The 24,751-nt window shown below is 32.2% G+C and overlaps 4 protein-coding genes across 5 annotated transcripts in view; 2 read left to right on the top strand and 2 right to left on the bottom strand.

Moving 5' to 3' along the window:
- The window catches only part of LOC126740807 (protein phosphatase Slingshot), a 200,221-nt gene extending 193,543 nt beyond the window's left edge, over positions 1–6,678 (bottom strand). Inside the window, exon 1 of the mRNA XM_050446988.1 lies at positions 6,426–6,678. Coding sequence (XP_050302945.1) covers positions 6,426–6,479 — 54 coding nt within the window. The 5' untranslated portion in view covers positions 6,480–6,678. The remainder of the gene's footprint in view (positions 1–6,425) is intronic.
- Positions 6,679–7,044: 366 nt separating this feature from the next.
- Positions 7,045–15,306, top strand: LOC126740649 (probable tRNA (uracil-O(2)-)-methyltransferase). Of its 2 annotated transcripts, XM_050446763.1 has the most exons (6): positions 7,045–7,191; positions 8,323–8,483; positions 9,172–9,264; positions 9,793–10,516; positions 10,719–10,952; positions 14,253–15,306. In XM_050446763.1, exons 4-6 carry the CDS (start codon positions 9,809–9,811, stop codon positions 15,045–15,047), a joined length of 1,737 nt encoding a protein of 578 aa, XP_050302720.1. In that variant the 5' UTR covers positions 7,045–7,191; positions 8,323–8,483; positions 9,172–9,264; positions 9,793–9,808; the 3' UTR covers positions 15,048–15,306. The 2 variants fall into 2 exon arrangements, with proteins under 2 accessions (XP_050302720.1, XP_050302721.1); XM_050446764.1 differs by lacking the exon at positions 8,323–8,483 and having other exon boundaries at positions 7,139–7,191.
- Positions 15,307–18,327: 3,021 nt separating this feature from the next.
- On the top strand, positions 18,328–22,327 carry LOC126740330 (translocator protein-like). Its single transcript, XM_050446305.1, has 5 exons — positions 18,328–18,411; positions 20,389–20,545; positions 21,748–21,912; positions 21,969–22,063; positions 22,120–22,327. Exons 2-5 carry the CDS (start codon positions 20,479–20,481, stop codon positions 22,300–22,302), a joined length of 510 nt encoding a protein of 169 aa, XP_050302262.1. The 5' UTR covers positions 18,328–18,411; positions 20,389–20,478; the 3' UTR covers positions 22,303–22,327.
- Positions 22,328–23,760: 1,433 nt separating this feature from the next.
- Positions 23,761–24,588, bottom strand: LOC126740168 (piggyBac transposable element-derived protein 4-like). Its single transcript, XM_050446097.1, has one exon. The coding sequence runs from the start codon at positions 24,586–24,588 to the stop codon at positions 23,761–23,763; it is 828 nt and encodes a 275-aa protein (XP_050302054.1).
- Between the last annotated feature and the right edge of the window lie 163 nt (positions 24,589–24,751).

Genomic DNA, 24,751 nt, shown 5'->3' with positions numbered 1-24,751 from the left:
CTTGGTATAAACTTGTCGATTTGTAGATTTCTCTGGGTTCATATTAATCTACAAAGCATTTCGTTATGTAGCGCACTAAGTACAAAAATCGCTAATCCATTAAGTAAGTTTTCTTAATTCGTTCATCCATTTGATCTACATATTTGCTTTCAGGAAAAGAACCACACATACCCTACCAAGATTTTTAAACCAATAAACGGTTCTCACTTTTCTATATTAATTTTTTTAAATCTATCAATGGAGATAAATTTTAAATTATACATATATCGAAAAGGGCTTTACTAAAGTATAATATGTGACCCTTAAAGGTAGGGTTGGTATTGAAGATAAAAAAAAAAACTCACATTATCCTTCCTAGGAACAATTTGCAAATTCCTCAATCGCACCTTAGGCGGTCTCGTCGTATTATTATTACCGTTCTTCCAACTCCCAGAGTTGCTATCCACCTTCTGGGAGCCACCGTTCCCATTTGAGCAAATCAAGTGGTTAAGGGGTGGCAAAATGTACAACATTATAAAAGTCTTCAATTAACTTTTCCCAAAAAAAAAAAAAATTAATTAATTCACCACCGCACTTGACTTTGACCCCATTGTCTATAAGGGAGTTTTATGGCAAAAATATTAAAAAAAAAAAAAAAATGGGATTTACGCTAAATGGTGCATTCACGCTAAACGCGGTTTGTTCTCCTCGCACGTCGAGTTTCTCACTGAAGAAACGAGGGACGCAGAACAACGGCACAAACCCGGCGAAAACAGCTGTTGTGGGTCTCTGTTTCTTATGATTCGGTTAGTTGCTGGGCATTATTATCGATACACACGGGGCATAAAGCCCTCGTTAATCGATAGATGGTGAGAGAAAAATGTCAAATTGTTCAGAAAGGGCTTTTTAATTAAAATTTGGCGCCTTCTTTTGACGTTTCGACCAAAATCCTGCTAAATGTCAATCAGCCATTTGTTGTTGACTCATACGCAACACCGCAGTTCAATATGCTGATTATAAACCTTCCAAGTTTCAAGATGAGAAATTCATGCATGGCATAACCTCAAAAGATGAAATCCTGGTGCTGGCACAATATTTAGTAATAATGGGCAAAACTATTTTAACTTATACTGAAAACATCGTATTGAGTACATTAAAAGCAAGATAAAAGTAGATATAGCGATTCTCTTAGTTATAAAGCTAAAATGCACATTTTCGTCAATTAAATGACATAATATTTAATTCCTATGTGGGGTGTAGTATATCATGTGCAACTAATTTTAGCAAAATTCAAACCCTCCAAAATCGTATAATACAAAACTAATACAAACTTGATGTATCAATATTTAAGAATTCATCCATTAAGTATGAAAATATTGCTCTACATACTCCACTATCATAAGCGTTCACTTCTTTTAATTATTGACCTGTAGAAACCAGAAACTCAAGAAAAATCATTTTTTAATCTCTACCTTGCAATATCATGAAAAATATTGTCTCTGATACCAATACTTTATGCATTGTTTAGTATACATCTTTGTTTATGTTAAGTGAATTTTCTCTTCTTTTTACTGTAAAAGATCACTATTTATTGCAGTAGGTATTACATATTAAGTTAAAGAATGTAATTAAGAATAAAAATTGAATATTTAAAAAACACAGCAATCGAATATGCTATCTATAAGCATTCTCGTTTTTTTGGAAAAAAATTACGACTATATAACCTAAAAAATTACCCGTCATACACATTTAAAGGAAATTATACAGATTGTCCTCTATTTTATTGCTAACCACGACAAAATATTTTGACTATAATGGCAACGCCTCGGTTCAATATGCTATCTAAAATTGTTCTTTTTTTATTAGAAAATTTAAGACCTAACCTAAAAAAAAATATTTATTATATACAGTAAAAAGTTCACCCATGACTGAATATTTGACAATAATGTCTACACTGTGGTTCAATATGCTGCCTATAAAGCTTCTTGTTTTATTGGAATATTTACTACATAACCATAACGAATCACACAAGAAAATCAGGAGAGAATGAAATCCTATGACATCAGATTTATTATCAGTCTGGTGCATAATGATTATTATTTTATTATTGATTATATATACGTATATTCCTTACTCAGATATCAAGGGAAAAATGTCATATTGTCCAGAAAACATTTTTTTAATTTAACACATTTGCCATTGAGTTTTACATTTTTCCTGTCAATTAACCAGGTGATACAGAACGAGCAAAAGAAAGAGAAAAGTAAATGAACCAAAAAATTTGACAATATTACTAAAATCCTCATAAATTTGATTATTGTCAATCGCAAATTTGTTGGCTTGTATGCAGCACACTGAACCTCGGTGTTGCGCATCATAGAACTTGAGTCAAGTATATACATAAGAAAATTAGACAAACACCCTGTATATTTATAAATAAATATATTAAACTCAATCCTTTTAAATTTCTGACCATGATAGGTTTTTTGGCAATAACGCGGTTTAATATGCGATCTACAAAATCAGGATACACTCTGTATTTAAAAAAAAACTGTATACAGAGCTTGCACTTATATAATTTTAATTTAACTTCCTAGACTATAGAAAAAATGAAAACTCTAAGTCTTAGTCTCAAAATATCTTTTTATATGTATTAATCAGGTAACATGTTTCTATATAAGACCAGTAGTTTCCTTCGTAAACTCTCCCTGCTACAAATTATCCTCTTGGCTTAACAATATTTTAAGAGAAGTAACTGGTTTTCGGAACGAATTCTCCATTAAAAACTCAATTGAATTTGCCAATTATCTAAAGCAAATAGATGTTCCAAACAATGCCATTTTGCTTTCCTTAGATGTAAAGAACTTGTTCCCTAGCATACCCTCGTCAGATTGTTTAACATTGGTTGAGATCCTGCTAAACAATAATAGTCCTTTACCAAAACTGGTAGTAGATAATCTTATCCACCTTTCGGGCTGACACTCTGGGTGCTTCCCTGGAGGGATCCCTGGTGGCGCGGGAAGGAGTTGAAAGCTGGTTCTGCAGCAATCGGCTTCTCATGAACTCAGATAAGACACTTAAAATCATTTTCTCTATGAGGGAACTTGGGCAGGTGGAGTCTCCTGACACAGCTAAATTCCTAGGAGTCACACTAGACCAACGTTTACATTGGGGTCATCACATCAACCAACTGACTTTAAAGCTAAACAAAGCTGCCTATCTAATAAGAGGGCTCAGTGATAGGGTCTCAGCAGCAGTTCTGAGAACTGCATACTTTGGTGTTTTCCATTCACACTTGTCATATAGTATTCTAGCCTGGGGACATGCATCTGATACCAAACGTGTGTTCGGTATACAGAGAAGGGTGATAAGGGTACTAGCTGGTCTTGCATATAGGGAGGACTGCAAGGCAGCCTTTAAACAACTTGGCATTCTCACCCTGCCCTCAGTGTACATTTTGGAAAACCTTCTGTATGTTAAACGTAGTACTCAGTCTTTTACTACTCACCAAGATATACATGGCTATAATACTCGCCATAGAACTGACTTTGTACCTCCTTACTGCCGTCTGGAAAGGTGTCGGGATGGACCGGGCTTTTGGGGAATAAAATTATTTAATGCTCTTCCCTCTGAAACAAAATACTTACCTCTAAACAGTTTTAAAACAAAAATCAAAAAAGTTTTATTAGTGAATGCTTTTTATTCATTAGAGGAGTTTTTTAACCACATATTTTAAGGTGATTTTACTGTGTTTTTATAACATCATTTATTGTTTTAGTTATAGTCGAATTTTAATTTAATGTTCTTAGTGTTAGTACTGTTAAGTAGTCTGTTTTGACTTTACCTATGTATTTTTTGACTTGTGTAAAATTTATATTACTGGCATCAATAAAAATTATGATTATGATTATGATTATTATGATTATCATTAATTTTGGAACAGATTTTCTTTAAATTTAATGATCAATTCTTTAGGCAAAAATCTGGTCTCGCCATGGGTTCTTGTCTTTCACCATTTTTGAGCGAGGTCTTCATGAGTCACTTCATGAAAAGTCTTTTTAGGATCTTATAAAAGGTACGTGGACGATGTGTGCGTGTTGTGGGTTGGTGACGAGAATGATTTATTGGATTTCTTGTCATTTATTAATTCCCTTCATAATCAGATCTCTTTTACGCTGGAAAGAGAGACAAACGGAAAATTACCCTTTTTAGATCTTCTTTTATACCGAAATAATAACAGTATTTCTTTTGAAGTATATCGCAAACCTTCTGCAACAGATAATATATTCCAATTTAACTCCAATTCCCCTTATCAATTTCAATGTTCTACCGTTTATTTAAATTACCTCTGTCCAAAGACGCTTTTCAAAAACAACATAATATTATAAAAATAATTGCTGTAAACAATAATGTCTCACTTTACAGCTTGAACAAATTATATTACAAATTTTATAATAAATATAAACTGTCCTATCACATCGTCCACCCACCGAACGACATCACCTACAATAATAATTTTAGATGCCTTAGTTATTTCGGCGGCATTTCTCAACAACTTGCAAAATTTTTTAAGCCTTTCAACTTTTCCATAGCTTTCAAAACGACTAATTGTTGGATATAGGATAATTGTCGACTATAAGTTGGATCTCTTAGAGAAAATGGAAATCACCAAAGCCAAAGAGTCGAATTTTGACATGCGTTAATAATGTTTTCACCTTTGAGCCAGGACTTATCTTTAATAATCTTATCTAACCTCTTGTTTCTGCTCACCATACGCATATATGCCTTTGACTCTAATATTCATAAGCAGGGCTGGCCGTGTGGTTAACGGTCTGGTGTTTCACTGAGATCGACTTTAGAGCGTGGGTTCAAATACTACATCTGTCACGTTTTTCCTTTTTTATATTTTTTGTTGAATTTTTGTGCCGTGTTATTGTTTTTATTATAAAATATGTGGGTATTCTCAGATTTAAATTTTATTTGTCAGTACTTAGCAGGTCATATCTATGTAGCTATAAGGTAATTTTAAATAATTTTTAATATTTGATTTTGTTTTAGTGTAAGGTTTTATTGTAGTTACGTGTATTTTTCTCTTTATTGTACGTCTGATGATGCTTTATTAGCGAAACATGTTACCTGATTAATACATATAAAAAGATATTTTGAGACTCAGACTTATTATAATTAAATATACATAAATTGATAAATAAATTTATATGTTTTTATGACTCTTTAGGCTCCTGATTTTAATTTTTGACCTTTCGGCAATAATGGCAAGACGCGGACCAATTTGCTGTGTACAAGAATTTTTTTTGTCATGGGAAACACATAAAGAAAATCACGATACACATTGCTGAAAAATTGCAGTTTTGCGGTTTAATATGCTGTCTACAAATATTGTTATCTAATTCAAAAATATAGATATAACCTAGACGTTACATTTAATTATTCATTCTGGCGAAATTCATGAGAATACAAGGAAATGACGAAACACTTTGGAAGTTTAGCGGTTTAATATGCTGTCTATAAATGTTATTATCTTGGCAAATTATGGATACCTACAACATAAAAAATTTAGAGGACAATGCCACGGTTAAATTTGCTGTTTATAAACATTATTGTTTTCTAGGGAAATTCATGAGGTAACTCTTAAAGTCTTACAAGGAAATCATGATACACTTTGCTGCAAACCTGCGAAGATTCTTGGTTCAATAAGTGTTTTTATTTTATTGAAAAATTATGGATATCATCTGAAAAATAACAAGAATGTACAGGGCCTGTATAATTAAAAATATTACACAGTTGCTCTCAAATTCTTGAATATGATAGACTTTTGACAATAACGGCAACAGCGCAGTTGAATATGCTGCCAATAAACCTTCTTTTTCTTGAAATATTTAAGACCTAACCAAAAAAATCGAGAAAAATTGAAAAAAAATCTACAAATTTTGTTCATTTTTCAACTATCGATACCGCAACCGCATTCCTATACCCCTAATAGTGAACAGGGCAATAATCAATACTTGCCTGAAGGGCATTTAAGGAAAAAAAGACAAAAATAAACCATTATAGACTAAAGAAAGGTCTATGAATAATAATTAAATTTATAAAGTTTTTATGACTAAATACTATAAGCCCCTGATTAAGAAAAGACCCCTAAGATAAAACTCAAATAAATTAGTCAGAGTAAAAGTAAACAAAGAGATCAACCTTATCATTGGGTAAATAGAAATATTACCAAAATATTATTGCTTTGTGATACCTGAACCACAAATCGATAAGGTTTTAAATCGTTTTTTTTTAGATATAAATTTTTTGTTCCTCAATGTTTAAACATGTAAATACCTACAATCATAAGGGGCCAGCAGAGGAATGTGACTCAACCACTGAAACTTCCCACAAAATAAAAAAACTGAGGAATCCGATCAATTTATTATAAATCATACCTGACTAGGCGAACTGCTGGAACTCGGGCTTCGCTGGATCGTCACCAAAGCCATTTTATCACAACGAAATGAACACAACGAAAAACGACGGAAAATGCATGAGTCTTTTTTTTCTCCTTTTTTTTTTAAAGGGGGAAAGGACGGGAAAGCACGAAAATTTCACATTTTTCACCACACGTCGGAAAAGTCACTCACTATTTTCGTATTTTTCACGGTAGGACGGTATTTAAAAAAAAAACAACCTGGGACAGCATTGACAACCTGTGCCACAAACGTCAATGCCCTCGGGAGTCCCCCCACTCCCACATCGTTGTCACATTTCCTTATTTGGTATCTATTTTATACTGTCAGTGACCAATAACAACAAACGGCATCACTGGTGACATCTAGCGCAGTTTAATACAATAGGCACAATCTAATCTATATAAGCATAATTTCATTATACATATAAACGACTATGCACGTAAATGTTTTTATATGTTTGTATGTATTAGCTTTAGTTTACTGCTTATGAATTTATTAGGCATATATAAGCATAATTCAAATTGACAGAAGTTTGACAGGAGAAGAACTGTCAAATTCGCAATCTAAACCTAACCTCAAAAATACAGTCATGGTCTTCACAATAAGATTTTCTGCTTTATTTAGAGGCTTGTGTACGAAAAGTGCCCCAAATGAATCCCTTAAACTGTATAAACACCTATTGAGACAGTGTGAAAAGTTACCCAAGGGGCCCAGAGAGCATTACCGATTTATGGTAAAGCAGGTGAGCAAACTAATATTCCAAAAGGTAGAGAGAATCATGGCTTAGTGGGGCAAAAAATTGATCACAAAAATTTGTCATTTTGGGGTGGTAAAACCTAAAGCTGTAGAACAGCCATGGGTAATGATTTGCGCTAGGAGCTTTTCAGTCATAATGTCATTAAAATTAACCCTAGGCAACAAATTAAACTGCAAGAGAAATTCAAGTGATCTCTGGGGTACCTCAAGGATCTTACCTTGAGCCAGTTTTGTTCCTTTTCTTCAAAAAAGTAACTTCATACTTACTCTGAATAAAATAAAATATTTAATAGCTTTTAATTTGGGTTTAGAGGAAAACAATGTACTACAAAGGACATTTTTGAGTTTATTGAGAATCTTATTGAGGTCTTTGAAATGGAATCCTACATTGGCACAAGAAAGAAAGAAAGAAAGAAAATGTGGTATATTAGGTAAGACAACAAAATCTTGTGTACAAGCATCCTAAAAACTAAAAAATTCCAAATTCACTTTAAATTTCAAACATCTAAAACACTTTACCATAAAATTTACACACATTACCAAAATTAATCATAACAAAACAGATTGACAAAAAAAAAGCATCTTTTTGATAAATTTCATTAAAAAATAAGTAAAGCTGTCAATAAAACAGAATTTAGAAGAAGTAAATTAAATTATTTAACAGGAAACAAAACTAAAATGATGTCAGAGCGCAGGTTAAAAGGTATCATTAAAAAATCGTCAAGGCTATAATATGCCCTGGATAATAAAAGTGATTTTAATTCCTTTTTGAATCTCTTAACTTCTAAAATTTGTCTGATACATAGAGGAACATGGTTGTAAATTTTTTTGCTAAGGTATATAAGTGAGTTCTTGGTGAGGGAGGATGTAGGGATTGGTAAGGGAAAATCGTTAACCTGGCGAGTCATATGACCAGTGTTAGAGGGAGGTTTAGGACATTTATGAATAAGAGTAGCTGTTTCTAAGATAAAAAGAGAAAAAAGAGTTAGGATTTTTTGAGATATAAAGAGAGGTTTACAAGAATCTCTTAACCCAGCGGAACATAGGTATCTAACTGCCTTTTTTTGAATCACAAAAATTATGTTTAATAATCCCTTGTTGCTTAAACCCCAAAAAGGCAAGCCATAACGAAGGTGGGACTCAATAAGAGAAAAGTACACAGAACGTGCAACTACCCCTCCCAGCTCATGCCCTGCCATTCTTACTGCAAAGCATCCAGAGGATAATTTTGATGCAAGATTTAGGATATGATCTTCGAAGCGAAGGCGACCATCAATGGTAATACCAAGGAACTCACAGCTTTCTTTGTTTTGCAAGGGGGAGTTTTCATCATCATCGAGATCAACCCCATTACAAAAAATATAAATATTTCTGAAAAAACTAAAAACTACCTAACAACTAATTATTAATTATCAGACCTAATCTTAATAACAAGAATAATTAAACTATTTTACACACAGTATTAATAATCTCTCTAAATGTAAACAATTGGCATTGCAAAATTAGCTACAAAAAAACAAGATACAATGATCAAATGTACTTCACACTCCTATAAATTCTTAATAAGACTCTTAAAATGCAATAAGGAAATTCCCAAAACTTCAGTTTCATTAGAATTTCCTAGGCTCAAGGTTTGGTGACTTTAAATCCATTTTCACTTTAAATCCATGACTCAAAATGTATTTATTTATTTTATTTTATTTATTCACAGATCGAGTCCATTATACAATTTTTACAAACCCAAGCATTAAAATTAAGTCAAATAGTCTTAACCTAATAACTACTAACTGCATACTTTGCTCAGCCAAAGAAATAATACATTAATATAATTATGTTTACACAATAACTAACAAAACCATATGCAGTTGGTTTGATAAGCAGACAATAATTAAAACCATCAAATACTTCTAGAACTAATTTTTCTATCTACAAGATTTCTTTATTCCACCATTATTTAATATTTTAGGGATTTATTCAGCACATTAGTGAACCAGATAAAGAAAGAGTTAAGCAGATAATCCAGAGATCTTACGAAGATTGTGATTGGATTTTAAAAAAGGTAAGCAATGAGAATTACAGCTTCCATTTTATTAATAGTTTTGCATCATCAACCTAAATTGTCCTTGGGGCTCTTAGTTGACAAAATACTCTTTAAGGAAGTTTTTGAGGTTGTAATAATTGGCAATTAAATAATTTATTATCATGCTCATTTAAAGAGTTGCTATAGAGCCTATTATTGCTTGTAATTACCCAAATCCTTATCCCACATTTACATTTTTACCATCAGGAACTCCCTCGTTTGTGTTTCAGGAAACCCCCTTTTCAGGAACTCCCTCCTTCGAATGTGTTTTTTCTAAAAAATGCATTAAGAGCACTAAAACATTGCTTGTAAATACCAAACATTTTATGAATATTTCTAATTAATGTTTGGCATATTCGAGCATTTTCCCTGAATGATCCGTGCTATTGAGGTACTGTACTAAAATTCTCTTAGAGATAATTTTAAACATTTGCTACTTTTGAAAGTTGATTTTGAGCACCTGTAATATATAAACGAACTACTTTACTAATATATTTATTTTTTTAGTACCTGAAACAATAACATGTTCCAAATACCCTTAGCAACAAGTTCCACACCCATCCCCCAAGATAAATTCTGGGATGCGGTCCTTCTCTATCACAACAGACCCAACTTAGTGAATCGCAAAATCACCGCTGTATCACAGGCTTTACTTTGTGAGGTTTGCTTTAAACCCAACTTACTTGAGCGGCTTAATAGACCATCCTTACTATATCACCTGAGGAGGCTTTCAAGTGTAGAAACAATTACCGAGGAATTTTTGAAATCTTTATTGGAGCCTTATGATCAAACCCTTAAGCTCACTCATACCACTATGGATCAGTTTAAGGTGGTGAGAAATGGCCAGTTTATTTCCTTAAGGGTTTTATATCCACGAGCAAGGAATCACCCAAAAGCTATGGAAATTGTGTTATTAGACAAGGAGAGATGTAAAGTCACTTGTCTAGCGGTTTCTGATACGGAGAAACACTTTATTGCACCCCCATACCCTTATCAGATAGAATTAGCAGAACATGGAATTTTAAAAATAAACGTGGGGTCATTTGAGGACGCTGATACGGCACAAGCAGAGTGGTTGGCAGACAAGTTATTCACGAAATTATTGAAATGGGTGGACAGTGACGATTGCGATAATAAGAGAATCGTGCCAAGTTTATCACTTGTTAAGGCTGACGAATATTGTTTGACTTATAACAGGCTAAAGGAGCTTTATGGAACTGATCTTGTTAAGGTAAGTTGGAAATGAGGTTGTTAAGGAGGAGATTAGTTCTATAGAGAATTTTGCTTACTCTTAGTCAAAGTCTAGTAGAATAGTTTCCTTAGTGCAACAATGACTGATTAGATTACCAAATAAAGCTTCAAATGTTCTTTTATCAATGAACTCTGTTTTAATGGATACATTTCGTATAAAAGGTCATTTATTTCATATTTAGAAATGGCCTATAAAGTCTGGTACAGACCCCCAAAAGTACGTCTTCGAAGATATAGCGATAGCGAGCTATTTGATTTGTTTATGGAAGGAGGATCGGGATGTCAGGTTTATCGATTGTGGGTGCGGTAATGGCCTTTTGGTGTATTTATTGAATCAGGAGGGTTATGAAGGTTATGGAGTTGACGTCAGAAGACGACCTATTTGGGACATTTATCCACCAACTACGAAGTTAGAGGTAGGTTCTAGGGTAGCTCTATCAATGTTTTGGTTAAATGGGGTCCCAGGTAACACAGGACATGCCAGAAACATCGTATTTATGATCCACTGTTTTGGTTATTTAGGGTACAGTCTAGCGATGATTTTTGTAAAACATTGCTGGTATGATTGTCATGTTATGATGTTCCAGAAACATTTTACTAATAGATTTTTGCACGGTATGAAGTTTTAGCTGTAATAAAAAATTAAACTGTGACTTTATTTCTTATCCGCTTTTAAAATAATTTACACATTTGCTACATGACTTTTTTTATGCTACGTGGTGTTTTTAGACAAGCGTGGTGCACATATTACTTCAGAGTTACATCCTGATTATTTGAAGTCATTTTCCATTTTATTTAACAATGGAAGACAGAAAATTACGCAAAATTCCTGGAAAATTTCAGAAAAATTATTGAAATCCCTGGAAGGCGTAAAAATTTCCTTCAAATGTCTAAAATAATATAGAAAATTAATGCAGTTTTTTGAAAAACCTACGGAATTCTGTTAAATGTCTGGAAGTCATAAAAAAATCACCTGAAGCGTCTGGAAAATAGAAAAACTAATTCGGAAAACCTGGAATAAAAAAAAACTTTATTTTAATACTTCAGTAACCTGGAAAACTTTAAGCCAATCCAAAAATATGCAAGATAGGGAAAAATTTCCTCAAAATCTTGGAATAAAATAAAATTTTATTTACAAATGTCTGAAATAATATGAAAATACTCAAAATGTGTGGAAATTGTTAAAAGTTACTTCAAAAATTTAAGTTCTGAAATTAAAAACGAAACCCTATTTTAAAGCATTAAAATTAACAGAAAAGTGATTTAAAATACTTGGGAGACGGGGAAAATGACCCTAAAATCCAGAAATAAAACAGGATTTGATTCCAAATTCCTGGAATAATATAAGAATGCTCGGAAAATCCGGAAAATGTTAAAATTTGTTTCAAAATTCTGACTTCAAATACTGAAAAGAAAAACTTATTTATAATATATTATAAAAACATTAAAATTAAAAGATCAATTTTTTAAAATAATAATAATTTCTGCTAAAAAGCTGCTTTCATTAATTCACACTACATTTCTAATAAATTTTAATCATATCATCCTTTTTTCATTCAAAAAAACCATCATTGCTTAAATAGTAAAATAGCTATAAGTTATATCATACTAGAATGTTAACAAAACATACAAATATTTAAAACGTTTGATATTTAAATATCTATCTATTGGAATCTGCAACTATGGATGACGAATCACAAAACATAGGTGAACATAATATAATTGTTGAAGAAATTAGTGAGCTTGAGTCGTGGATGTCTATGGCAGAGGACAGCAGTGCTACAGCAGAAACAGCATGCACGGAAAGCAATGATCACATCACTCTGCAACCAGGGACTATGATTGCCACATCTGGGCTAGACACACAAGACTGCATCATTCTCCAACAGATGCCCTCTAGTTCTATTCTTCAGCAGACGCCTCCAAATTCATGCCTCCAAAGCGCGCAGCTCCAGTAACACAAAATCGCTCTTGTAAGAAAAAAAAGTTGGCGAAGAATTTCATGAGGCTTTCCTTGAAATTGAAAGAGAGAAAATAAACTTTTTGCGTAAGGAACAAATCAACGAGGACGATGATGACATTATGCTGGTTCATGTCTTTATTACCGTTTATGAAACAACTCCCAGCATTAAATAAACTGCAGTTTAGGACACAATATGCAACGAATATTAATAAAAGAACTGGAAAAAAATGATTCAGCTTTGCCCTCCTCTAAGGTTACTCCTACAAACATGTTAGAGTAGATCATAAGTAATAACCACTGTATTGAGATATTAACTATATTATTCAGAATTTCATTAGATTTTTTTGTAAACTTTTTTTTTACTTACCTCACGGTCAGCATTAATCTTTCTTCGTCAAAAAAACCATAATTGCTTAAATAGTAAAATAGCTATAAGTTATATCATCTATCCTGAAATTATGTATTTAAATTAACCGCCATCGAAATGACATAGTTATCATTTAATTATTAGTGAGAAACCAAAAAACACGATATTTACGTAGGCAGCACTGGCTGCAGTGACCGTTTTCAAGTGAATGTTTCAAGGTGGTGCAAACCTGTTCTAATACTGTTGATACGGTTTAATGTCAGAAGAATATAGAATAGAAGTATTAAATATAGATTTCAATGGAGTATAGATTAGATATAGTAATAGATTTCAATTGCCTGTTGTTTAATTTTGAATGAAAGTAGTTCTAGGGGCTTAAAATGCGCCATTTCCTTCTGCAGGAACACTTTCTTATACTCGAGTTTTATAATGAAAAATATATTTAAGTGTTACATTATAAAATATATTTAATGGTATCAACTAAATATCGATTTTTATGTTAGTAAGACCTTAATCGAAAATATTGCTGTAAATGTTTTAAATGAAACATTTCCACAGCAAGTAGTATCAGAAATGACATTCCAAAATGTCGCAGAAACATTCAGACGTTGAACAACTGCCAGAGACTTTTCTGGTACATTTGTTAAGAAATTGGGTCATTGCTGGCATGTTTCTATTGTCGCAAACGAATGTTTTTGGCACGTTCCTAGCATGTTTCTGTGTTATAAGGAGGCTATCCTATATAATATACATTATTTGACATGAGAAAACTATCATTTTGTCATATCTCAGACTGAGAAGGAGATATCGGTCAACAAATGGGTAGAATACTAAGTTTTCCGGTTAAATATATTAATGTCCCAATTTTCTTTTAAAATCTGGATCATCTGCATATTTTTTGTGTATTTTTTTAATTGTGTTTTTCTTACGTAATTTATCCAGTAACGTACGTAAACATCATTTTAGCGTGACAAGTTTTACCGATGTAGAATAAGTGAACATATGAAGATTTTTTAATCAATTGTAAACGTAGTCAATTGTAAGGAATATGGGAATCAACTGTAAATCACTTGAAAACTGCTAAAAGCTATAAAATCATTTGACCATCAATTTCAATCTGTTAATTCATGGATATTAACTAACATTTTATAGATTTAAAAAAAAAAACAACAAATTATTTGAATCAATTAAAAATCATTAAATAGCAACCAACAAAATTTAATTAATTATGGAAATTACTTTATAATTCATGAATATTACGTAAAAAATAAGAATTTGTCCAATCGGTTGTAAAATATTCAATTTTAGGAACATTTCTGGCTTAATCCTTATTTTGGAAACCTCATCTGTGTTCTCTAGTTTTCTAAGATAATATTCTATTTTTAGGTGGGTACAATAGGCCCTAATTCAACCTTTCCAGATACCAGTTGGATCCTGGGCAACCATTCCGACGAATTAACCCCCTGGATCCCAGTGTTGGCCCTAAAAAGTAATTCGAATTTTTTCGTTCTTCCTTGTTGCCCTTACGACTTCAACGGGCAAAAGTTCATTCGGAGAAATACGTCGGTGAGCGCCTATGCGGACTATCTGGACTACATCGAAGAAGTTTCCGAAAAATGCGGGTTCTTCACTGAGATCGATAAGTTGCGTATCCCTTCCACGAAACGGACCTGTTTGGTGGGAAGAGAAACTACGAGAAAAACTACTCCGAATAAGCAGCAAATTTTAAAAGAGATTATTGAGCTGGTCGAACAGAAAACTGCTGAAAACTTCGTACAAAGATCCGATACGGAGAAAGTGCGGAACTGCACCAAACTCGAACGATCTCTTATAAAGGAAATAGTGCAAATCTGCGTCGTAAAACTCCTGCAAGAAGAGCGTCATGTAGAGAAACCCGATGGTACCAAATGGAACCAGGGAACCCAAGTCAGAATATCGGAACTCATAAAGGAAATACCCTCAAACACTTTAAAACAGCTCAAACAAGAGTGCGGCGGCCTTCAAACACTTTTAAAGAACCATCGGTATATTTTTAAGGTGCTGAATGGAATAATTAGTTTGCAGAAGCCTTGTTGCATAAAGGAAACCGAAAAGTATAAAGATAAACCTTGTTGGTTCTTGAAAAATCATCCTGACGGTTGTTTTTATGACAGTAGCGATTGCGGTTATAGACATGAATAAAAATAATGTTAGTTTTAATTCATTAAAACCCTTACATAAATAACGTCTTTTTTATGAATTACGCCATCTGTGATCGCTTCATAAAGCATTTTATTGACTGACTGTTACAGAGTCCTTATTTGAATTCTACATATATTTACGTGGAGATGGCGCTAAGTTAAACAATTCAAAGCAATGACGCCATTTCACTGCTGTCTTACAAGAAAAAAAAATTCATTAAACTGAATGTTAAGTTTCTTTTAATATATATTTTGTCGTGGACCTGGCTTTTATTTTAATTATTAAGTGACATAAGCAGATATGCGACCATAGTGACTTTGATTTTCGACCGTCTCTAAACCTAAGGATACGGTTATAGTGCAGACGATTAAGCGCGAATTATTAAAGTCGCAAAATCGCAGGTAGTTCGAGTTAATGGCGCGGTTTTTTGGGGCTGGCCTGTTCTTGGTCATTTTGCTAGAAAACAAAGTATTATGGATAATGATAGAGCAAGGGATACCACAATCATGAAAATTATAGGACGAGGTTGCAACAGATTTAAATGTTAACTACAATAAATAAATTTTGCATTTTATTTAATTAAAAGTATACATATATTATGTATTAATATACTGCTTTGTATTGCACCGATTTTAGTGTTAAAATAATGTTTAAATGTATCTCGTACATCGTATTTTTTATTGGCAGATCTGTCGTTTACTTGTGATGTAAAATTGTCCTTACTCTATGAATTTGAAAGCTCGAGTTGCAATACATTGGACTGATTGACATTTTCTTTTTGTCTAAAACAATATTATGTAATTTTTATAAAAGGTAAAAAACACGAAATCTACAGCATCACGATGACGATGGCGATAAACAAGAGCCCATTGCTAGTCCTTCTTTTTGTTTGAAAAAACGGTTAAATTGGAAAAAAAAATTGATCTAACACAGTAGAAAGGAGCAAAAGTAGATTTTCCACCAAGAGTGAATCAAGTTTCCCCCTGAGAAGATCTTTGACTTAGACCAGACAATCAGATCAGTCTGATGATGCTCTAGTCGAGCGAAACATGTAACCTTCGTAATTTTATTAAATGTATTTGTGATGCTGTAGATTTCGTGTTTTTTACCTTTTATAAAAGTGTATGACCAGCATCTTTGGGATAATGGATGAATTTTTCGAGTTTATTATTATGTAATATGCAAATACATTTGACTAATAGATCAACCTTATCAGGATGACATCTATAGGTTTGTTAAGAAGCCTCCACTTTGCTGCCCTTAATCGAAATGAACGCTTTACAGCTCTTCGACTCCGTAACACTCTGTAATTAAATATTTCTTCTACGCGTTTAAAATATAGTTTCATTAAATAAGATTTTAGAGGGTATGTATCATCTCACCTAGTAAAACGTGTGTAAGGATTATTTCGGAATTGGGAAGTTTTTTCCCTCCTGGAAAAAAATGTGCTCGTTCTAGTTGCTCGTATAATGTGGCAGAAGCGAATGTTACGCCATCGCTTTGCTTGCCATATCCACCCACATCAATGCAAAGTATTTTATAATTTGCGTCAACTACAGCCTGTAGTACTATGAAAAAGAACCGATTGTAATTATATATACATTTATATACTCAATGGAACTAACACAATTAGGAAAATTCCACTCGCCATAAAATGTTATAGAACTGTTCAATAGCAAATCCTTTGTAGGCTGAGGCAAATGCTGAGACTGCAATTTTTTCCATATAGCTGTACAAATTTTATATATGATATTTCTTATTGTGACATTCTAAATGAATAGGCTAAGGAGCAAAATCCAAGTCCAGTTCTGACAGAAATCTGAAAGAAAATGTAAAAATGGAATACATCTAGTAATATAAATGTTCATATATAGTATAAATCACTGCAGTTCTTAAATGTTTATTACTTTATTTAAATATACAAATGGAAAGTGTTACGACCTACTTTTATAAGAGAATTTCAAAGAACTTTTAAAATCAAACAGTCCGGTGCGACAGGAGGGGAAAAAGTGGTTCTTCTTGGCCAAACTTTGAGAGCTCGTATTTTTTAGCAGATCAAATGACACCAAGAGGGTTACTTCAGGAAATGTTTCACTACCTACATAACCCAGTATTAGCAATAAGCGAAAAATCGAATGAAGAATTAGGTGGTGAAACAGAATATCCCAAAACACAATAAAATACCGTTGATGACCATCTAAACGACGTGGTAGAGGCTTGCCATATACTAGTGCTACCAACCAACAGCAGGAATCATCACACAAACCTCTGCCAAACAAACCTACAAAAGGTCGAAATGATGTCCAGAAAAGAATAAGAGCTATAGAAGAAGAAAAACTAAACTTTTTTAAACAAAGAAAAGTGAAAATTGAAATACATACAAATTATGACTACCACTTCTTAATCAGCTTACTACCTAATTTCAAAAACGTGAAACAAGAAAGGATGCTCAATATACAGTTACAAATACAACAAGTCCTCCTTAACGAAAACACGTCCTACAAAGCTCAACCACCAGAAAATGTTATTAATGCAAGTAGTTCTCCTAGGTTTCAATACTACTCCTGTCAGCAGTATCGTCTGCTTCAGCTAACTCGAGTTAGTATAACTTGGCCTCGAAAATTATACCAACCATCAATGAACGTATTTATCACAATTCACCTAAAGTAGAAAAAGACCTTGAAGATGCATGTTGATAAAATTATAAACTGATGACTATGATAACACTTGTAATTTAGATTGGATGACTAGGATCGATTGAATGGATTTAATGAGGATGAAAGGTTTTTCATGTCATTTCATTTATCGCAATGTGGGAGCGATCCCATCAATCGCTCCCACATTGTTTGGGAGCGATTGATGGGAAGCACGTACAAATTGAAGCACCAGAAAATAGTGGCAGTATCTACTATAACTACCATGGAACATATAGTATTGTTTTAATGGCTATAGCAGATGCAGACTATAAGATCAGGTATGCCGATGTAGGCTGCCAAGGTAGAATTTCAGATGGTGGTGTGTTCAATAGTACGGATTTTCACGATAAGTTTGTGAATAATAAATTAAAAATACCCAATTATAAAACATTGCACAGCTTACAGAAACCCCTTCCATTTATATCCATACGGTCCACACTGGCCGATGTTACCCATTTAAGGCGGAAAACACGCAACAGCCAACATTCTTTGATGTTTATGCCGTCGTCGCTTTGTCCGATGTTGCAAAGTTGCCGCCACAATAACAACATCGAGAATCGCTTTGTTGCCGACGATTATCGTCCGGTCTGGACTAAGCTTAACGAAATAAGGTGTCTGTTTACTAATTCGTTTTTACTAATAAAAAATCGTTTTATTTACAATATTAGGTGAGATTCACAGATAATAAGCCATTTGCTTTAAATACTCTTTGAAGGTAACCATAATTGAGAACATAAATATAAAATCTAAAAAGAAATCTGGTAAATCTCTTGGCTTTATGTCAATCAGGGTTGTTATTTAAAGAAGTTAATCTTCTTTTTTTAAACAATTTCACCAAAAATAGCTTTTTCTACCTATATTTTTTTTATTGAAAACAAGTATATATTTCTAAGAAAAACAAATTAATAATTTGATTTTACATAAGAACTCAAAACAATGCATATAGCTCTGGCCTGGAGAATTGTAGAATATTCAACATTTTATTTACTCTAAAATGTTTAATATAAATAATATGTTACTAATTCTATTTCTAAACATAACCCATTTATTTGCTGTCAATTGATTAAACTCTCCTCGATTCTCAAGTAAATTAACCTTATATAGAAATTTTTGGACGGTAAACTCAACTTTGAAGAAGTAGTCCATACTTGCAGTGGAGTTAATATGTCAAAGGGTAACTAAAATAGTTTCGGTCATCCTCCACTAAATTTATTCGAAAAACCAGTTATCCTACATGTTTCGGACATATAAGATGTCCATCATCAGGGATCTATAAAGAACCGAGGAAACTTATAAGCTAAAGATTATTATTTTTATTAAAGATTATTATTTCAACACTTTTAATCTTTGGCTTATAAGTTTTCTTGGTTCTTTATAGATCCCTGATGATGGACATCTTATATGTCCGAAACATGTAGGATAACTGGTTTTTCAAATAAATTTAGTGGAGGATGACCGAAACTATTTTAGTTACCCTTTAAACTCAACTTTAATATATATGATCAAATAAATGTCATTAAAAAAGCTGTATTTAAAATAAGTCTAAAGAAAACTAAATCAAAATTAGAAAACAAAAAAAATGTAAAGGTTATATCTGAAGGTTATTTGTTATACAATCTTTTAAGTTTCACAAGTAAAGGGTTTCAACATTTTCTTTGCATTATAAATATATGATCTCTTTAATTGATTATTGCTAGAGGATTATTTTGTGCTGTCTTGTAAATGTTCTCCTTGCAAAATTAAATGCCTATACTTTTTAAAAACCAAACATATACTGTCATAATGGGTTACCTCTATGTGCTACCTTTAAGCTAGAAAGATCTGGGTGTAATATTTGATGCTGATTTAACCTTTGCTGATCATATTGGTACCCAAGTTAAAGGAGCACTAAGAATTTTAACCAAAGTGTATGTGTTGAGTTGTTTAAAAGTCCTGTTTAACCAAAAATAGATTATGGCTCTATTATTTGGTCTCCATAATGTGATACCTACTCGGGTTAACTGTTGTGAACATATACCAAGAAAGCTTCCTAAAATTTATATTTTAAGATGTTTGGTTACCACCCAAAAACAGGTAAACATAAGGATAAAAAACCATGTAACTTTTTTGTTTTAAATTAATAAAAAAATGAGGTGGGTTACCCCAGGATTTTATTTGAACCTGGAGGCACTAGGTATATCAAGAAATAGTTTCTATCTGGATTTGCCTCACATTAGCAGTTTTAATGCTTCACATATGTATAAAATGTGTTCCTTATTCAATAAATATGGCTCTGATATAATATTTATTAAATATTGTTAAATCGGTTCAATAATATTAAAATTACTAATAGGTTCTATAAACAGCAATTTGCCTTGGTATCTTAGAAGTGATATTAGGGTATATTCTTACTGTATTTTTGTATTGTTTTTAATGTACTGTTTTATTTTTTAGTTTGGCATCTGTAATTAGCAATAATCATTGCTTGTAACAAATAAATAAATGAAATGACATGAAAAACCTTTCATCCTCATTAAATCCATTCAATCGATCCTAGTCCATAGTGCACATTTAAAGTTTAACATTCATAAAAATTACGAGTGTTATCCTAGTCATCAGTTTATAATTTTATCAACATGCATCTTCAAGGTCTTTTTCTACTTTAGGTGAATTGTTCGGTTGGCTGATAAATTCTACTAAAAATAAACCATTTAGCAATTTAGTTCCTCAGTTCAGTACTACAGGTGCATTTTAAGATGCCTGTGCAAATTAATTGGCCTGCTGTTGTGGGAACGGCCATTCCTAATTTAGGAGGAATCGCAGGTAATTTTTTATTTTTGTCAAATTAATAGGAAATATTTGTTAAGATAAGTTAAAGACCAAAATACTTCAATGCGAGTTAGGATATGACTTCATATAAATGGAGGGAGTTCTGATTTAGATGTGGAATCACTTAATAGTGCCTTTAAGAAGTCTTGCTTTACTTATAATTTAATAGAAGTAATCATAATGTTTTCTCCAACTTTAAGATTATTACCAGTCACTTTTAACCCTATGAAGAATTATTGACAAGTACAAGTTGTATCTGAGCCTTCTTAGTTGTGCATAATTTGATTTCCAAGTCATACAATATTTTATTATGCATTTAGTTATTTTATGTTCCTAAAAACACCTAAAAGGCAATTACTAACTTAATCTTATCTATTCTCTGAAATTATGATACCTATACAAATAAAAGTTATGCCACAACATTTATCTACTATCATGTTTCCAGTATATAATTGATGTGCTGAACAAGATTTTTTTATTTTAGATCTAATCTTTTAATTAATTGATTAAATTTTTTTAAACTTAACTCAAGGGATTTATTGGTATTTATTATAAAAGCAGTAAAAAGCTCATATTTTGATGCAATATATGAAAAATAAAGAGTATCCTAACTGTTCATTCATGTTGGTCAAGAGTTAATATACCTAAGCCTTTTAATAAAATTAGAATTAGATTGGGATACATTCTATTTTTTTGTAATAGGAAAATTACACTGAGGTGACTTCAGAAAGTAATCCTGCACAATTTATAAAGTATTCGAGAATTTGTTCTTAACCTTCATCAATGGTATTTCAATATTTAATAAAAGGAAAGTCTATATAGCATTTGCAGGATAACATATTGAGTTTTAAAGAATGATGTAATGGAAATAAGTGATTTTTTAATATAATAAAAGCACCAGTATACACCTTGAAAATTAAAATATTTTTTGATCCAGAGGTAGTTAAACTTTTAAGACTATAATAAGCAAAACTCTCCAATTTCTAACTCTCTATTAGTTGCCAATATTCTGAGCTAAAAATGACATCTTTGCTATATCAATTATGCTTTTGGGATTGTACTAATCATGAGAGTTTTTGTTTTGCTAAAAAGAGTACCTAGAAGAAGTGTATCATGTAAACTGCTTTTTATGGCTTTTTTTTACTACTTTAATAAGAGCTACTTTTTTTAATTGGCTAAGAAACTGTAAATTCTAGGGGGAATTATCACAAGACGCAACATAAAATCATGGTACGAGGTCCAGTTAAAGAGACCGTCATGGAGACCTCCGAATTGGGCTTTTGGCCCTGTATGGACCTCACTTTATTGTAGCATGGGTTTCGCTTCTTACCTCGTTTGGAGAGATGGAGGCGGATTTGAAGGTAAACTACATTTGATGTATTACTTTTAACCAACTAAATGAGCAGTTTATTGCTAGGTGCTGCCAAACTTCCACTTATGGTTTATGGTAGTAACGTTTTGCTAAACTGGGCATGGACCCCTATTTTTTTTGGGGCAAAACGAATTGATTTGGTAACAACATAATAATACTCTTGATATTTAAATTAAATTAATAGTGAACGTTTCAGGCTTTGTATGAGATGCAACTAATAAATGTCACAGCTGTGGCGACAGCTTATCTGTTCCATGAAATCAATCCTGTTGCAGGATATTTAATTATTCCATACTGTTTGTGGTTGAGTGTGGCTACAGCTTTGAATTATACCATTTGGAAGGATAATAAAGACGACCCGAAACTTAAGGGTCAATAAATTTGTTATTTTATTAAAAAAAAAAGTTATTTTATTTAATTATCCTTTTCCTGTACTTCCTATCACTGGTTATATTTTGTTTATAACAATAAAAAAGTCTGTTGCTCTAGAAGTCTTCAATAAATTTATTTGCATTAATCAATTTTTAATTTTCTTATTAGGTTTATTCTACTTTAATAATTGTCTTAGGACTAAAAATTACAAAAGTGTATTAGGGTGGTATGTTTAGTTTATAGAAATATTAAAGGATTTAATTGATTGTAATATTTAATTTAGTTGCGATGGATCATATATAATTAATGCAATTAAATTATATAATAATTTAATTGTACTTTGGTCTCTTGGAATAAAGGATCATCTGTTTTTAATTAAATGAATGTAATCATGAGACCATGGATATTGTAAGTATAAAGTCTTTTTCGATATTTTAAACTGGGAGGGTAAATGTGAATTGAATTCAATAAAGGATATTGCTAAGAGAATTGTTCCCAAATTGTGGAACACCAGAATCTGAAATAAGTATGTTACTTACAAGTAATTTGTACATACTTGTAGTTGCAATCATTACTACATTAATTTTTTAATGGTAATACATACTTTCTTTAGATTTGCATCAAGCAAATAAGATGGAAAATCAGTTGAAGATGTGATAAGGCTAAAGTATCAGACCTCTTTAACATGTAAGTACCGATAATGAATAACTCTCATTTGACTTTATCATACTATGATTTACTTATTATACAAGGATTTATCTAATTCACTGTTTATTTGTAAACCGTATATATTCTGATTTAATTAATTACCCATATTGATGTTTTCTTTTTTAGCAATAAAGATACTCTTGAAAGCCAGCTCTAAGAAAATTGAAATATATAGAATAACAAAAAAAGTGACTGAACGTTTTTTATTTTTAGTTTTTCTACACTTAAATATCTATTGCTTTTAGTTTTTATCTGTGTAATGTATGTGACTAATCAATTAATAATTTAAATAGCTAAAAAACATTTTAATAATTTGTAAGTTTAATACGCCATGTTTTTGTATTTGTTAACTCTTTCAGGCACAAAATTTTTCCCCGTTTCTAGTCCCATGTTGCACAGATACTAAAAGTTCTGATTTTTAAAATTTTCTTAATCATAATTGAACTAATTAATAAAAATTCAAAGATTCTTATATATTTTTTTTCAAAATGAAATGTCAGTTTGACAGATAATTGGTGGTACGAAATGTGTACCACCGTGCAACTTGAACTAAGGCTAGGAGGCAATTATGAAAAATAAAAAAAACGATGATTCTACAGAAAATCAGTATTATTTTACTAATTGATAATCAAAATTAACAATACATATCTACTTTGTTTTGAGATATTCTTGAAAACAGTCTTTAGATTTGCCTAAGCATAACGGAACTTTACACACTGTACAAGACCATTCAGTACGAACTTGGTGGATTCTGGTACTACATCTGGCACATCTTCGTCTTGTATTCTTTACAGGCTGATGATCTGATGACGTGAAACACACTTCTTCTTGTACTACTCTTTATTTTCTTGGAAGCTTCCGATTGCGTTTCATGATCTGCACTAATTTGGACGTATAGTTCTGCCAATAACCCATCAACAACTCTCCGACGAAAGGGTAACCTTTTTAGACCTCTTAGTCGATAGAGAGTGAACGAATTAACGACGCAGCAATCAATGAAATGGAAAAAAATTCTCATCCACCATTTTTTACTTTTACGATCTAGATCATAAGATGATTTCATTTGGTCGAAACGGTCCACAAAGTTCATGTTACTATTGTAGTCCACCAGTGCTATAGGACAAGGAACAGGGATTTTACTACCTTTCTTTTGTTTTCGTTGCACAGAGCTTTTTACCGTTGGATCATGATAATTGGTCAAAATATTGACTGCTTTTTTGTCTTTCCATTTAATCAAACTGATCCCATCAGAACATATTGAATAATCATATTCACCTTGCTTCAAAAGTTTATCTTCAGTCATTTTTGGAGGATGTTTTCTGTTCGACTGAACTGTACCACATGCATGAATGCCCCGTTCTTTGAGAATTTTCAATAACATATACGAGTTGAAAAAGTTGTCGAAGAAAAGCAGGTGATTTTTTGGTTGCAGATCCTCGGTAAGTCTAAGTATTACCTTTTCCCCTAACGAATGTTCCACGTAGTCATCGGTTTTACCGGTATAAATATCAAAGTCGTATAAATATGCATATGAGTCAGTCAAAGTCCAAATTTTGTAGCCTCGTTTTATAGGTTTTTTCGGCATATATTGCTTCAACGTACTTCAATATTTTTTAAAATTCTCCTTAATTTTATCTATAAAGGGCTTTACTTTATACAGTTTATCGAATCCTGCATCCCCTTTTTTGGCATTACGCTATTGTCATTGAGGTGAACGTGGCTAAGCAACCAACCGAATCTATTTACAG

This window comes from Anthonomus grandis, chromosome 9, assembly GCF_022605725.1.
Source record: "Anthonomus grandis grandis chromosome 9, icAntGran1.3, whole genome shotgun sequence".
NCBI classification, from domain to species: domain Eukaryota; kingdom Metazoa; phylum Arthropoda; class Insecta; order Coleoptera; family Curculionidae; genus Anthonomus; species Anthonomus grandis.
Note: the sequence above shows the minus strand (reverse complement) of the source record. Positions and strands in the feature narration are given on the sequence as shown.

What these genes read in the sequence shown, in the direction of transcription:
- LOC126740649 (XM_050446763.1), top strand. Translation starts at nt 9,809, where the DNA reads ATGTTCCAAATACCCTTAGCAACAAGTTCCACACCCATCCCCCAAGAT. An exon ending in ATGGAACTGATCTTGTTAAG is followed by an intron (nt 10,517 to 10,718) that starts GTAAGTTGGAAA and finishes TTTCATATTTAG; the next exon opens with AAATGGCCTATAAAGTCTGG. An exon ending in CACCAACTACGAAGTTAGAG is followed by an intron (nt 10,953 to 14,252) that starts GTAGGTTCTAGG and finishes TTCTATTTTTAG; the next exon opens with GTGGGTACAATAGGCCCTAA.
- LOC126740330 (XM_050446305.1), top strand. Translation starts at nt 20,479, where the DNA reads ATGCCTGTGCAAATTAATTGGCCTGCTGTTGTGGGAACGGCCATTCCT. An exon ending in TAATTTAGGAGGAATCGCAG is followed by an intron (nt 20,546 to 21,747) that starts GTAATTTTTTAT and finishes TGTAAATTCTAG; the next exon opens with GGGGAATTATCACAAGACGC. An exon ending in AGATGGAGGCGGATTTGAAG is followed by an intron (nt 21,913 to 21,968) that starts GTAAACTACATT and finishes GTTTATTGCTAG; the next exon opens with GTGCTGCCAAACTTCCACTT.
- LOC126740168 (XM_050446097.1), bottom strand. Translation starts at nt 24,588, where the DNA reads ATGCCGAAAAAACCTATAAAACGAGGCTACAAAATTTGGACTTTGACT.